This window comes from Lepeophtheirus salmonis, chromosome 2 (assembly GCF_016086655.4).
Source record: "Lepeophtheirus salmonis chromosome 2, UVic_Lsal_1.4, whole genome shotgun sequence".
NCBI lineage: Eukaryota > Metazoa > Arthropoda > Copepoda > Siphonostomatoida > Caligidae > Lepeophtheirus > Lepeophtheirus salmonis.
Window position 1 is genome coordinate 30,783,201 of NC_052132.2, and position 16,561 is coordinate 30,799,761.

Sequence of the window (16,561 nt, forward strand, 5' to 3'; positions counted from 1 at the left end):
CCTCATGACACCTACCACTATTCCTTAATTTTAACTTAATTAAAATGACCTAAATTGCAAGTTTTGCTCTTGAAACTACTGTTTGAAACTCAACCTAGAGTTAATAGTATTTTTATTTGTACAATCCCTTTATTCCAAGTTTAAAAGGAACGTCCATTCCTTGCTTCTAATTACAATAATTCCGAAGCCTTTGACGCAAGCCACCTACCTATTTCAACTTTTATGCATTCAGAAAATATAAGCAATCCTAATCATCGATGTAGGCTTCCCTGGGCAGTAATTATGGCTCCCACGCGGCCACGGAAGGTCTTGCACACATTGCGGATGTATTCCGCAGACGTGGGATTCCAGTGCTGGTGCTTGAGTTTGTTGATATTTGGGTGACGGAAAGTGCAGCCCTTGGACTCAACATGCACCCAAAAAGTGAAGTCCAATAGGTTGGCATCTGGTGAATAGGAGGGGAGACACTTTCTTTGGACAGAAAGGCAATTTGTCCTCCAACCACTTCTGGGTCTTTTTGGACGTTTGTGCAGGCGTACCATCCTGCTGGAACACCAAGTTGATGTCCCTGGTAGTTGGTCTGGACCAATGGTAACATGGCAATCTCAGTTGGTTTCTTGCCAGCGTACAAAAGTGTACGCAGACCAAATTTCGTTGTTCACGCTCGAATGGGATTTTCTTGGTTTCTAAGACACTTAGGAAGATTTAGTTTCTTTGTTTATTTTTATTATTTGACCGGAAAAATTTTGTCGCATTCACAAAAACTGTTAATTTAGTTGCAAAAACGAAGTGTAAATATTTTTTCTCTGCGCCCGATACTATCCCTATAAAACCTTCAAATCTTTTATTTGATTGGTTCTTCTTAATGCTGGGGGCATTTCTGAAAATTAATTGTATTTTAAATTCCTTTTGAGGAATACATTTAATCGGGGGCCAGCATTCTTGCTACTTGATATGCTCTAAATTTTGATTCACAATATCCCTTCAACTTATTGATTAAATTTGAATACCTCATTATGTCGCTTGTAATAGTCTTATTCTCTAATTCTCTTTACTCTACCCACGCCCTTTCCCCAATACAAAAGTCCCTCAATTCTTACACAAAATTTTACAACTTTACCAAACTCTCATTTGATATTATTTTTGCTGTTTGAACTAAAAATAAGGTATACAGTATCAGTTTTAAGTCTGCTCTTTGCTCCATATCTCCCATCCATAGAAAAATTTTAAATAGTGATCATTGGTAAATTTTCCTTCACTCATGATTTTAGACGACGGAACAGAGGGAAGAAGGGGCCATTCCTCTGATTATTACTTTTTGAAAATAACAAAAAGTGGATGGATGATGATTTTAGCAATATTTAACACATTTAGGTAATGATGTCCCTGTTTTTAGTTAGTTAAACAAATTATTGTTATTTACCACATCCATGTACGATAAATAAACAATATAAACATAAGGCAATGAACACAACCACACAAAGTGTCATATGTACTATTACAGCAGTTCTTTAAACCTATTTGACGTTAATGTTATTTTCATTAATTTTTTTATTAATATGCATTTCATGAAATTTAAAATATTTATTTTTTTATTTTTTTTATTTTGGCATTGTTTGATGTATCTCATATGAGAGAGTGGGACATATGTTGATGAGATAGTCTGTAGTTTGTGGTTCTTCGAAAAACACGTTGCTTTTTTGTTCTTCCATTTGCTGAGGTGGGCAAAATAAGGCCAGAGACTAATGTAAGCTTGAACCATTATTCTCATGCTTTCACGTCCAAGTTTGATTACCTTCGATTTCGGTTCTTTTAGCTACACATGTGTATTTTTCATACCTTGATCTTTTTTGTATTTATTGCTCCAACCTTCAGATAAAAAGCAATGCATTTTATTCCTTGCATAGATTGGTGGCACTCCTACACACTTAGAATTTTTACTCATAGTACCATACTATGCAAGATAGTCTTCAAATTCATTCCCAGTGAAATCAAAACGGCCTTTGCACCAATCAAGATATATATTTTTCTCACTCCTCTCTTTGTTCAAGTCTTCTTTACACTTTCTGAATTCCTTGCTGATATTAAGTGGGCGAAGGATTGCGACAATTGTTGATTGAGAAACTGATCGAATTGTCACATTTTTTCATAGTTTATCTTGCAAGCCTTCTCTGATTTAGTGACTGCAAAGAGCCCTGCTTGGAACACCGATGCCTCAAGTGATAGCCAATCCTGCACCATTATTGTCCTCATCTTTGGATCCATCGGTATAGATGATTATGTTTGGTTCGTCAACAGGGCTGTTATCTATCCAAACATGAATATTTCTAATGTAGTCACTATATTTGTTACTTTTGTGTAGACTGAGTATTTTGTCGCTGGATAAACGGTGACCACAACACACTTTGTGTCCCTTCGAAAATGCTTAGTTCTCCCTCTTGATTTTTCTTTGATGTATATACCAAGGGGAGTTATTCTCAACACAGCCTCAATTCCTTCTGTCTGTGTTGATTTTTATCTTTATAACCTTATTTAAGAATATGTGTAGTTATGGATTCTAAGACTATTTGTCAATTGACAATTTTTGAAAAGAATATGAGACATAAGGACAGTTTGGAATATTTGACCGAAAAATTTAATTAAATTTATTGACATATGCGAGGTCATATTTTAATTTAATATATAAATATAATAACAATAAATAGGCAAATTTTTTACTGTCATAGATTTACTAATTTACTCTAGAACAGTTAATATGTTTCTTGTCATATACGTAAATTAACTATTGTTCTTTTGCAGCAAAATATATTTGATTAATTATATCATTAATGATCATTAAATAAAAGTTATACAGTAACATGCGGTTCGAATGTAATTCAAATCCTTTACCATTGTAGTACTTTAAATACATTCAGTAATATGTTACTTTGTCTCAACATTGACTTTAGTTATTATCCTCTCACTCAATTTTCCATTTTTAATAACAGTACGCGGCCACTGATATTGCATATCAGTGGGAAAGAGGCCAAGGAGACATTGACCCACTATTTTGGACTAGGTGTAATATGTTCTGCATGAAAACTTTGCCAAGAACCCTTTTGACAACAGCAAAATTGCCGAATGTCATTTTGCAGAATGATCCCTTTGCCAAAAGGACACATTGCCGGAAAAAATAATACATAGATTTTATGATGTGTCATGCTGAAATGATGGGTAATTATGATTTCTGTTCATGTTATACAAATTTTAAAAAGATAAAATTATAGTTATATCTTCAAATTGTAAGGTTGTGTGACTATGACATCACCAAAATAAAATTCATCTCCTGTAACTACATCCTGATCAATACTACAGGACATTATAGTCTAAGGAGTAAAAAGGGAAATGAAAAGTGATAATCCATTGCAAACTACTTTATTTATTTCCCACCAACCCAAACAATTACATTAAGTAGGAAACGGAGATAAACTACATGCTACTTTTGTGTTTATATAATGACCATTAATGAATATAATTAAAACAAGAATATCATTTGCAAAAGAAGACTTAGTAATTTGCCTCCATGACATATAAATAGTATATGAACAATACCAATTCATCATACATAATATCAATTTTAATTGAATTTAAATATAACACCGTTGAATATCACTTTTTGGCAAAATATCCCTAATTGACATTCAGCAAAATCTACTCGCTATTATTTGTACTTCTGCAATTTTACATTGTGTAATTAATTGAATTTTTTTGATAAGTAATAGTTAGTTATTAAATTTATTAGTGAGTATTTCGACATAAATATATATGTAAACAAGGTCGTAAGAATAAAGGAGGAGAAGGTTCATTTGGCCCATCTCGATGAAATAAATATACCCTTTTTTCAAGGGCACCCACACTCTCCTCCAAAGTTATTAACCTTCCAACTCACGTTCAATGAGAAGACATGCAGTTAAAAAGATATTAAAATATATATAATACCATTCACAAGGACTCGACTTAGATAGTAACCAGATATATAACACATGACATTGGCCCATTTCTCGTGACTGGACTTAAACTTGTATTCAGAATTTTACTATGAACTTATCACCCGTTTAAACCTGGCTATCTAACTGAAGCATCCAGCATTGGTGAATATGAGACAACGAGACATCATCAAGACAACACCAGGCCGTACACATCTTTGATTTTACAAAGGAGTTCCGAGAGCTCGGATGGGAAGTTCTTATGCGTCTACCCTACAGTCTGGACCTATCACCAGGTGACTACTACCTGTTCTTGTATATAGCCAACACGCTTAGGGGTTCAAATTTGTCTTCAATAGGCCCTTGTGAAAATTGTATATCCAAGTTTTTTGCCTAAAAGGACAAAGGCTTATACGAGAAGGGCATTATGAATTTGGATGGCAATAACTTTATCAAATAGAACGGGGCATACTTGGCTTAAATCGAAGGAGTGTAACACTCCTCATATTCATAAAGCATTGAAATAAAACGAAAAATGCGAAATTATTTATACTCCAGCCAATTATTTACATCTCTGTACTCCTTCCTAGAGTCCTTTACTTACAAGCAGCTATGAGAAGATGAACAAGCACAAATTACCCTCCATATATGGTAAGGGCATAGACACAGAACGATGTTTTGTGTATATCCTCAATTCTAGACTCAGTGAGGCCAACCAAGACTCGAGACTTGACTTGCACTCAATGGCAAATACTCGCAACTCGACTTTAACTCGAAAGCTAGTGCATACTGAATCCAAGAAAAGTATTAACTCTATATAATAGTTATGAACTTAAAATTACCTCAAAAAATATTCCAGGACACTATAAAAATATTCAAGGGCTTGGACTAGTGAGCAAAGAATTGAAGCTCCACTTGGACCTGCAGATCTTTTCCTTGCCTCTATTTTATAACTCCACAACAACTCCTTAGAGTTACTGTCTCTTCTTTTCTTAACCAAGGCACAAGAAACTTAGATATTATCTGCTAAAAAGCTCAAACATAATTTGGAAAATCAATACCCTGCACTGTTCATGCAGACAATCTCCTAAAAATTTCACGCACGAGTAAGTGCTTAAGATCTACAACGCTATTTATAAATATTTTGAAACAAGTGGTAAACCTAATAAAGCTCTCAGAACTCCCTCCTTAAGATTAATATTAACCACACATAAATTGCCCCAAAGATATATTTTATCCAAAGAAAACACAAAGGAGTAAGAAAAAGCAAAGAAAAAACTTTTTATAGAAAGTTTTTTTAACATTATGCTTTGATTTATAAGTAATGTTTTTTTTGGTTTTTTACACTAAGAATCTATTTTTATACAAAGAGTTTTTAAGGGGCCGAATGTATCTTTCTATTTCTGCTAAACTTATTCAGCTAAAGTTGAAAATTGTCATTTAACACTATAAATTATGGAAAAGAAAGAATTCCTGACTCGAACCAAAAATGTATACCTATAATATAATGGTTGAGAGTAATAATGGATTAATAAAAGTGGAAAAAGACTCAGTTTGTTTTTGTTATATGTAATTTATAGTGTTGTATTCGAGTAATACTCTAAATAAATAAAAACAAGTTTACAAAAGGTGACAATTTTCAAAAAAAAATTACTGAAACTGCCCAAAATGCAGCAAACTGTAAATTAGAGCTTTTTGTATTTCAACTTTTTCAAATTTCAATTACAGCTAGTTCGAAGAAGTAGTGAATGGTTAAGAAAATCACCTAAGGAAAAATTCATTCTTATACAATGTCATCATTAGGTCGAACATCTTTTAGAATGTTTGAAAAGGGCAGACATTCTTTATTTAGACATAAATAAAAAATACTAAAAAGATATTAGTAGTTATTTTGCATAAAATAATTGATATATAGATTTTTCTAACGAACAAAAAATATCAATAAAAATATTTTTCTATAACATCCTATGTAGCAAAAAGAGAAAATAACTTTTGGTGATTCCATATTGGTAAGATCTTATTTTTACATTTTCAAAATGGAAGGATCAAAATAAAAGGTGCAACTTTTATTCAACAATAAACACGTTGTTTTTTTAAATTGGATTTTCGCCAAAACTAATTAACCGAATTTAATAAAACCAATTCAAATTGAAAACGAATAACAAATTATTACTATTTTTTGGTGTCAATAAAGCCTCGACACGACCTTGGAAACCATAGAAGGTCTAGATGACAGTCTCGTTTGACATATTCTGGAGCTCCTCCGGGATCGTGGATATCAGCTCAGAATTTGTGCGGCAAGAGGATATGTTGGTGTGTCGATAAGAACCTCACCCCACACAAAGAAGTCCATTAATTTAAATCCAGTAAGTATGGAGGCATACTACACTGGGGTACAACAATGTCAGATTACAAAAAAATCTGAGAACCAAGCAAACGTTTCCTTTGCAGCGTGGCATTGGGCAGAGTCTTGCTGTCCCCTCCAAATTATTAAAGTTCCTTTCTGACTCTCCATACGAAGGACTTGTCCAGAAGTATGCAATCACAACATTGTCCCATCCGGTACAGAATGAAACAAGATACGATTTTTATTTAACTGACGCCAAACACTACGCCTCCAAAGCAACAAGCCATATCCAACTTGCGTATCCACTTAAAATTCGTTGTGTAACAACGGCCCACGCTCTATTAGTTCAACTTTTCCCTCCATAGTGTGACTTTAGACAAAAACTTTATGAATATTGTTTATAGGTTATAAAAATGTCTGCCAAAACGGTATTTTACAGCATAAAGAATTTGTAATTTGTTTCAAATTTTGACCAAAATGACGGACCTAAATATGACATCGTAACGAATGAAATTTTGCAAACTTTTCGAAATTTGAACAAAACTGACAAATTTGCCTACTATACAATACGGGGACCTAAATTAATTTATGCTTTGATGTGATTAAATAGATATATATATGCAAATAAATATTTTGTAATTGACAAGGCTCAAGTAACAAAGCACTTGGAGAAATTATTCTCTCAAACTTAATGTGCATGGGTTCCAATCACTGTCACTCCTAGAGAAGGAAATTGTATTTACATTAAGTGTATGACCTCAAAAACTATTTCTACATCAGTTGGAGTAATTGTAATTCTATAATGTTTACTTTTACTTAATCCATATGGAGGATCATTAAATAAAATAATATATAGCTGCATTATTTGAAAATAACTGGCTGCCTTACAGAAGTATTCAAACGGACTTATTTGATGGACTTCGATTTGATCAATTCATTCAAATATAATAATATTTGCCTGATGTCTTTACAGAAGCTCGACTCCTGTAACTAAATCCTCTAAAACTTGATCTCGACTCTACTCAATATACAATAAAACATATGCAAAATAAAAAAACAATAATATCTGCAAGGTGGGGTTAAGGTCTGTAGCTTGTTGCTTAAAAAAAATTGGACATGGTGAAATATTTTTCACAGCGCCCTCTATGTGAGTAACATACACCTATATTTGATATCAAAAATATTATCATTGAAGGAGTTGTATTATTTTACTGCAAGACGGTTCTTTTGTTGACAAACTTATATTAGTAATCAAGGCTCAGGCCCTATTTCTATAACTCGAATCCACCACTACTACTATAATGCATATATCTTTATCAGAATATATCATAAAATAACATTAGTAGTTAATAAATAACAAAATAAAACATTTTCTTTGAAAAGTTGTTAAAACTTTGGAAACTTTAATTTCTTTTTAAGTAGAATTTTGTAAGAAATACACTATCTATATCTATGTATATATAAATATATCTGATAAAAAGGAATATTTAGATAAATCTACAATTATTATAATCTTAAATGAAACTAATATAACTTTTCAAGAACTTCTTTGATTTAAGACATAATCCTTAATCATAGTCAGTAATAGAATTTAGCCAATTAATAAAATAACAGGAAAGTGGAGGGGAATCAATCATTGGTTTTAGGGAGGATAAAACTATTCATATTATTTGAAGTTCATTCTTTTGTCCTTCAAATTAAACATATATTTTAAAATAATTCAATTATTATCTTATGGAATGTGAGTACTGGCTAAATTGAGGTGAGCAACAAATTTAAAATATATGCTGGTAAAAGCAAATCACGAAATCTCTTGTTGTTGTTTTTTTGCTTTGTGATTGGCAATCCAAATATTGTTTTTTCATTATTTTCCATAGCTGTTATCATTGTTCTGTAAATCTAGAATACAGAGCATATAAGTATGTTATAAGCAGTAGAGTGTGTGCTCATAAAAGGCGTAGAGTAACATAGAAGATTTATCGAGAAGTTAAAGGGATTAATCCTGTTTTAACTCAGACGAGAGTTGAAGATTGACAACGAAGTAATTTCTCCTTATATCATTGCTAGATACAAATAGATACAGAATTGGTTGACCGCCTTAAATTTCCAACTATTTATTATTTCTATCTCATCCTTTTTTCCCAAGTTACCAAAATTTGAAGATTGAATTTCCAGGATCTAAGTGCAGGAAATCTTTTTGAGAAGTTACATAATAAGTAAAAAATATTTTGAGCTGGTAACTTTCAGAGACGACATTATATAAGCTGAAAGAGATATAACAAAACTCGTCCTTAATCCCTAATACGTTTGATTTTTTGAAAGAGAAAAAAAAATTTAATAGGAGCACGAAATTATTTCAGGTTACCACTCAATACTTTTATTCAAATGTTCGATCAAAAATTTTCACAATTTTCACATCTATGGGTATGAGTAATTAAATAATTTACTCCTAGCAAAAAAAAAATAAGTATAAATTGATATGCTATTGGAGTAACAGTGAGGTAAATGTTGACTCCCAGTCCAAATTTACTCATTTGAGCATTTGCAAATGAAATAAGTATTAGTTTATTTTTCATATAGGAACATATTCCTCATGAAATGAATCAAAAATGACCACTCAATAACTTCAGACAATTGATGGCGGCAAATCAATCAGAACAATGTGAATGAGAATCATAAATCATTATAATACTCTATAAATCATAATCAAATTAATTCAGCCTCCTTTACTACTTTGCATGTTTATTGGATCAGGGTAAATAATTTATATTGTTGGGACGTAGCCCAGTGGACAATGTATTTAGGAAAACTCAATCTACGTAAGTTTGAACCACAGTGGTTTCTAAAGAAGCAAATATACAGACTTCAAAAATAATTCATACGTCAAATGGTATAATTGTAATACTATAATGTTTACTTATACTTAATCAATGGAACTCCATTTCACGAATTGAAGAAATTTTTCAAAAATAAGATAAAAAAGTATACAATTCATTTCTTAATTATAAATACATTTTTTATTTTGTTAAAACATCAAATTTTAATGTTGACTTAACACACTGCAATATTACAAGAGAAATGAGGAAAGGTTAAGTATTTTTTTGAATATTAGAGTCCTTTGGCACAATGTCTTGTAACTATGGACAAATACAATATCTTCATAGTTTATTTAAGCCGTCTGGTTCATCTGCCTTTGCATTTCATTAATTATTAAATTCATTAAATACAATTTACCGAAAATAAATCGTTACCCATAATTGTCTTCTCTTTATTGCTCTAATTTATTTTCCAATAAGTGAGTAAAGAGACAAAGGAACAGAGCCAACATATAGTCCTATAAATATGCATAAATAGGATGTATTTATTGGCAACACATATATGACCTGTCAACAAAAAAGTGAGAGAGAAATACTTTTCTCCAAATTGAGTATAGATTACATTATTGGCACTCTCATAAATCAAAATACATGTTTTAAACTATCACTATTAGTCTTGGTTATCTCCACTCATCCCATAAATTTGAGTAAAATACTTATAATTGGCCGAAATATGTCTATTAAATATTGAGTTGTTTTCACATATGAAGGAATAGAAAATAAATTGGACATTTTTTATTTTTTGTTGAAGAATGTTTGTGTGTTAATTTAGCACATTTTTACTTACTCCGACATGAACATAAGTAACTTTTCTATTTTCAGTACTTCTGGGGCGCTATAAATAATCAATTATTAACTATGAAATGGAAAAAGGCTTATCAGTTATTCTCCATTCAATTATTTGCACAGGTTGTAGATATAAGTCATATAAGAGTTATTAATTTATGAACGAAAATAATCATCAAATAACTTTTTCATTATATAATATGATTAAAGTCCACTCTTTTCCTTTATTTAATTTGCTGGAAAGGAGATCCTTTTAAATTTAGTTAGATATTATAGAAACTATAGAAAAACCTTATTCTGCTGATAGTATAAATATTAATAAATTAAAACTTAAATAGTAAATATCCAAAAAAAATATTTTTTTGTAAAATAATGGAAGCATGAAATAAACCTTCATAGAAATTGTTTACACTCCTTCAATGTTCTGATTGCGTGTATCTTATTTCTATTCACGATAGGAGATTTAACAGTAATTGATTTAGCAAATTTTTCTCTTGACATCACTTTTAATAATTAATAATGAAAATCGTTTCTATTTTGACCATGTAAAACAAAAAAGAAACTCATAATCAACATGGTAGACATGACAATTTGATCAATAATTTGGTAGAGAAGAGCTCAGCTGTCATAAAGTTTCTTTAGATCACCTACCATCAGCCCTTAATGACAAAAGAGGATATGAGAATGAAATAAACAAAGACATTGGCAAGAATTACTCCAACATTGATCTTCAATGCTACTCTGATTCTAACAAGGACATATAGTTATAAGTCCTCGATAAATCTTAAAAGTTACTCTCCGTCTTTTATGAGCACAAACAAATAATTGATCATATTTTGAATATAATTCCATGTAGAAGAAAGGAAATTCACAATTCAGGAGTTAAATAACAATGACAAAATCGAAAGAAAATAAAATATATTCTTCAGATTAACAATTCCAAAAAAAGTGGAACAGCTACAAATTACACACGATTTGCATCACTTGTGAATACGTCGTTCCTTATTTCCATTGCGTATTGAGTATTTGCTTTAAAAGCTGGGTATAATTATTGTTGTCTGTTATTCAAAGGATTCAATATAAATACTGTAATGAGCAACGTTCAATTTATTTTAATGTTTACGGGATATAGTTTCAGATATTGCTTTCCCTCGTTTAAGTAACATAAGATGTCTAACTTTTTATAAAATTAAACGCTGCATGTTGCATATGGTTAAATGGAGTTCCGTTGATTAAGTATAAGAAACTATTATAGTATTACATTTATTCCATTTGACCTTGGAATCTTGTGTGAAATCCAAACACATAAGTTACGCACATTGAGTTTAAGAGAATAATTTCTCCCGAGCACGTTGTCCGTTGAGCTACTTCGACTTCCAATTTTGAGACATTTTGAAAAATATTTAGAGATAGTTTTAAAGATCCTTTCTGTTCTCATTTGTTGTCCTCGGCCTTAAATGACTTGGAAGAGCATTTATAAATAACAGTGGTTCCTAATAAATTTTCTTTTAATTTCTTTTATTTACATAAATTTTTGATTTATCTTTAAAATTTTACTATATAAGTATTTTCCTCATATAAAGGTCAGGAAAAAGGTTGCTTATGTCAAATTGATGAAATCCCACTTTTTAATTTATGAAAGTAAAAAATATGGTAATTTATCTCAAATTTTTTAACTGCTACAAGCAAACCAGCAAATAAAAGAATAGGTGGATATCTACGATTTATTGACATACCTTCTTTTTATATTTTTCAGACTGTAAAATTCTTTACTTTTCCAAATTAGACCTCAATGTCGGGGGGGGAAATATCATATAATTTTTCCTAAAAATAACTTATGTATATATTTTTGCCTGGTTACTATATATGATATTTTATGTCATCAAAAATTCAAGAAACAGATATAAACCTCATAAAATATTGATAGATATTGTTGCATAGACTAAATATGACCATTTTATGTAAACATAGAGCAGAATAAGAGCGCTGTAATTGAAGAAAAAGTAGATTTATACTTTAGAGTAACAAAAATTTATAAAAAGTAATGACTGTGTACATCTTACTTGTTACCCGAAACTATTTTTAATCCAACAAAGACATGCATAGACAATACACAATTACATAACTTCAAAATAAATAAACTTTTTGGACAAAGAAATGAACACAGGTGATGCATGAAGAAGAAGTTATTGAAGTTACAAATTGAGTTCAAACTCACTTGATAATAATGAATAATTCAAGATAGAAAATTTGACAAAGATCTATTTGAAGAAAATTATGTCTAAAATGCAGCCTAGCATTTAGTTCCAACGTTTTTCTAACTGTGAGCCGTTCAACACTTGACAATCTTATTGTGGACAGAGGTTTGGACAGAGGTTTTAGTGGTTAAAATAATTATAATAATAGACGAGAATCCACTGTGTACTCATATGGAACTTTACTATGACATTGTCTAAAATTACAATGCTATTATATTAGGGGAAGGGGGTGTTAATTTATAAAAATTAGTAAATTAAGGTTTAGCCCAATATACAAGAGTATATTTTAATGACTCAATAAATAAAATATTAAGGTCAAACTTGAATAAATAAGGATATCATCATATGTAACACTTCAGAAAACGAACTTAAATGAAACTTTTGAAATTCAGCAACGTAACTTTAAAATTGAAACTTCTGAATCCCTTTACAAATAAAGAGTTTGGTTATCAAAAGTTATTTTCAAATTGCTATAGAGGTCAAAAAACGCCTTTTGAAAACTTAAACTTTACAAACATAACTTTTTCATTAAAATACAACAGAAGATGGAATTTAACAAGTCACCCTAAAAATTAGAAAAACCTAGTCCAAACGCTAAAATAAAAATTTAGAATAAGTTGGGCATTTTTTGTGACTTTTGGTAATTTGATTTTAATGCCCCCCCCCCCTACTTGTAAGAATAGGGGGAAAAACTTTATCAGCAACTCTTTCAACAATATAATGTTATTATAACATCAAAAATGGTTTGTAACACTAAATCAATAGGAGCCCTGAGCCTGTTTATTTTCAACAATATGGTCCCATCTTGTAGTAATGATAGACAAAGACGCACAAAGTATGTTGTTGTGGTCCAGTCTACTCCCTTACCTTGTTTTAGCGTCTGTCACTGCAGAAAATCGCCAAAAAACTTTTCATTGACACCTGTTTCTTATTTATTTTGCTAACTGGGTTAAATTTTTGGTGACCAAGTGAGGAAGATATGGGCATTGCAAACTATCTTTATATCGGATGAGTCCCATGTGACTTAGATTTGTAAAGAATATTTTTATAATAATTTTACATATATAACTAATAAGTATTTAAATAAAAAATTAGTTATTAGTTTGTTAATTAATTATTTTTAAATAATTTATCTCAAACTTCAAATAAATATAGGAATGTTATTATCGATGCAAGTATTTATGTTAATACGAGATAAACACACACAATAGGTGTACATAAGTGCAAATGCTTATTTGAGAGCTAATGCAAAAATAATTAATTGAACTAAGTTTCTTTTCATGTACTTGAAATAAATAGAATATTAATTGTTTGTTCTTAAAAATTAATTTATACTATTTATGTCGAATATAATTCCTAAAACAACAGAAGTTATTCATTAATCTTGTGGCATCAATAGTCATCTATATAAAAGGGAGTCGTTTAATTTATATTTTATTTGAAAGATAGAAAAAACTGTAAGTTTGTTGAATATTATAATATAAGTACTAGGAAAACTGCCCTAGGGAAAATTTGCCTATGGAAGATTACCCAGGAGAAAATTGCCAGTTAGGAAAACTACCCAGGAGAAAATTGCCCATATTTTGTTCAAATTTCATGATGAATAATAACACTTTATAAATTCGCTCAATATTATTTATGACAAATATCTAAACATATTTGTTTGTTCCATCACCCAAAGGAATACCTTCAAGTGTAAGTAATATTACTGCAATACAATTTCCTTGCAATATTTTAAATTCAGTTCAATGTTCTAAGAAATGGATCAAGAGGATTGGTAAGGAGAAGTGGGGGGGAATAAATAGTCTAGGGCCTCAGAAAACATGGTTGAATACCCTACGCATAAAGATTGGGCCGGGGGTGGTGTGCGATTGCTAAAAACTACCCAAAAGCCGAGGGGTTGAAACTATTTTTTGATATTAGACGAGTTCCTTGCATGTATGTGATGCTTTGGCAGTTGTTTTTAAGGATCCAGGGTACCCCAAGTACATTGCACATCCCGAGGGCTTGGAACTATTAATTTTCTCTAAATAACTTTGTTTTTTTGAATTTTTTCTCTTATATATTTAATTTTTGAAGCAAACTCAGTGGACAACCTTCTTTACAAGATCTTACCCCGGATTTTTCACACATATAGAATAGGTGTGAGGAAAGACAATGAAGTTTCAAAACCAGCTGGCATCGGCGTTGGAATGTATTTTTAAGTTGTGGGGGAGCAAATATATTATTACGTCATCACTGAGGCCTAACTTTTTTTTTTTGGTGGGGGAGGCTTTGGATTTTTTTGGGAAATGCCCACATTTACAAAATATTTGTTATTATTATTACCAAAAACATTTTTTTTAATCTTAGAGTTCAAACTTTTCAGAAGAGACTAAATTTGGACGAACAATAGGTTTATTTTTAGAAATTGATTTTTTGTTTTGTAAAATACGTATGACATTGAAATTTATTTGACCAGAAGAAATTTTCTTATTGTGATAATTATAAAAAGTATGACAAAAGTTGGGACCAATGGCCTCTATGGTTCAAGCCCAATCCGGCTAAAGCAACCTCTTGATCATATGAAGTCATCTTGGGACAAAATTCCTGAAGAAAAATTGCTAGTCAAATTTAAACTTTAACAAAGCCTTTGCCTAAGATCATGAAGGACCTGACTGGTTTTTTTGAGTCACTTTTGTATATATTCTTTGACATACTTAAATTTTCAAAATGTATTAGTAAAATTTGTCAATTGGCTGTTTCAGATTTGACTCATTTAAATTTATCATGGGAGAGTATAATGTCTAGAAGAATTGAAGATAAATTTAATAATAATGATGTAATTCGTCAGATATTTTTGTGAGCTTAATTGCAGATCCCCTACGTACAGATCAATTGATTATTATGGGTATATATATGTTACAGTCTACATATTTTTACTTGTATTTAATAATATTTCATCTTGCCAAGTAAGATAATACATATTCCCTTATTCCTTTCCTTAATTGATGAGTTACCTTCTCCCCTCCCATAATCATAAAAGATTGACAGCATGCAACTTTTGGCTCGATTACTTACCCGATGTCTTAGATTATATGTAAGAATGAGATTTCGTGAGAAAGATTGAGCAAAAGCCTTGTAAAAATCCAAAACTTCAAGAAGTTTTTCCCGATTCACAAGGTGAAGATCACAATAAGTTAAAGCTCTGACATTTGCAACAGCTTGACCAACTTCCATGTCACGCCAAAAACAGTCCCCAAAGACGTCTCCTTTACCTGTAAGCATTTTAAAAAAAATGTTATTTTTGTTATACATAAAGGATCAAAAGAATGAATCCCTACCAAGTATGGCAACAACTTCATCATCTTGAATAACCTCTAGAGAACCTGATACAATAAAACAAAGATTGTCAATGCTCTCTCCGGTATGATAGAGCAAATCTCCCGGAGCAGAATGAGTCATACTGAAATGCATCGCTAGTGCTCTCAAGCATCCGTCACTAGCCAGTCGAAATGCCGGATGTTCATTGAATACTTTACGATTCAAATGAACACAAATGTCTGCCTTCATATCTTTTGGACAATAATTGAGGACTTTGTCTTGATCAATCCCCTTGGTCATTGCCCATGTTGATACAACATAGTCCATTACACGCTCTGAGAGAGCTTTAGGAACTTCGTGAAGCTTCATAAATTCACGAACGCTGTTTAAGATATCGTGGTATTTGGCAGTGGCAGAAGTCATTTGTTGGATGATTGTGGTGACATGACCAAAGATGGTAGCATAGAGTAAGGCTGTAAAATAAAGTAGAAAGGTGGTTATAATAAATAAAAGGGGTTTCAATTCACAAATGTGTTTAAAGAGTTGTATAAATATGCCTTCTCTAAAATTGACATTGTAATTATCACAATTTAATGAATGTTTAAGAGGAAAAGACTCTAACTGACGTGACGTTTCGTTAGAGTAGCTGCAAACAGCCATGTGAGAAGGAAATGAAAACAGATCCCACTTCTGATATAGCAAGGACAAAGATATATTGACAAGAGTTCCAATTTTTTTCCGAAAAATATTACAACTATATTTAAATTCTTATATGTTTATTTTCGTATGTTTTTTTAAAACAATTACACCAAAGATAAGAGAGAATGCTTACTTTAGAGGAAAAAGTTAGCACCACAAACGACGTGTTCTAATTTCTAAACTTCCGGTTTCCCTTACAAAAATGTCACAGGGCTGTACATGACACCTTGTCCCACCGTATGGTACAGGCAGATTGTTATATGAGACATGTTAATACAGTGTATATGATGTCCAAACGGACAGGGGTACCAATTAAATGCAAACTAA

The 16,561-nt window shown here is 31.3% G+C and overlaps 1 protein-coding gene across 2 annotated transcripts in view; it reads right to left on the reverse strand.

Annotated features, from left to right (window-relative positions):
- Positions 1–16,561, reverse strand: part of eag (ether a go-go) — a 126,789-nt gene that overhangs the window by 7,703 nt on the left and 102,525 nt on the right. For both annotated transcript variants that reach the window (XM_040707524.2, XM_040707523.2), the window contains exons 9-10: positions 15,556–16,008; positions 15,293–15,489 (exon numbers count right to left, since the gene is read on the reverse strand). In XM_040707524.2, coding sequence (XP_040563458.1) covers positions 15,293–15,489; positions 15,556–16,008 — 650 coding nt within the window. The remainder of the gene's footprint in view (positions 1–15,292; positions 15,490–15,555; positions 16,009–16,561) is intronic.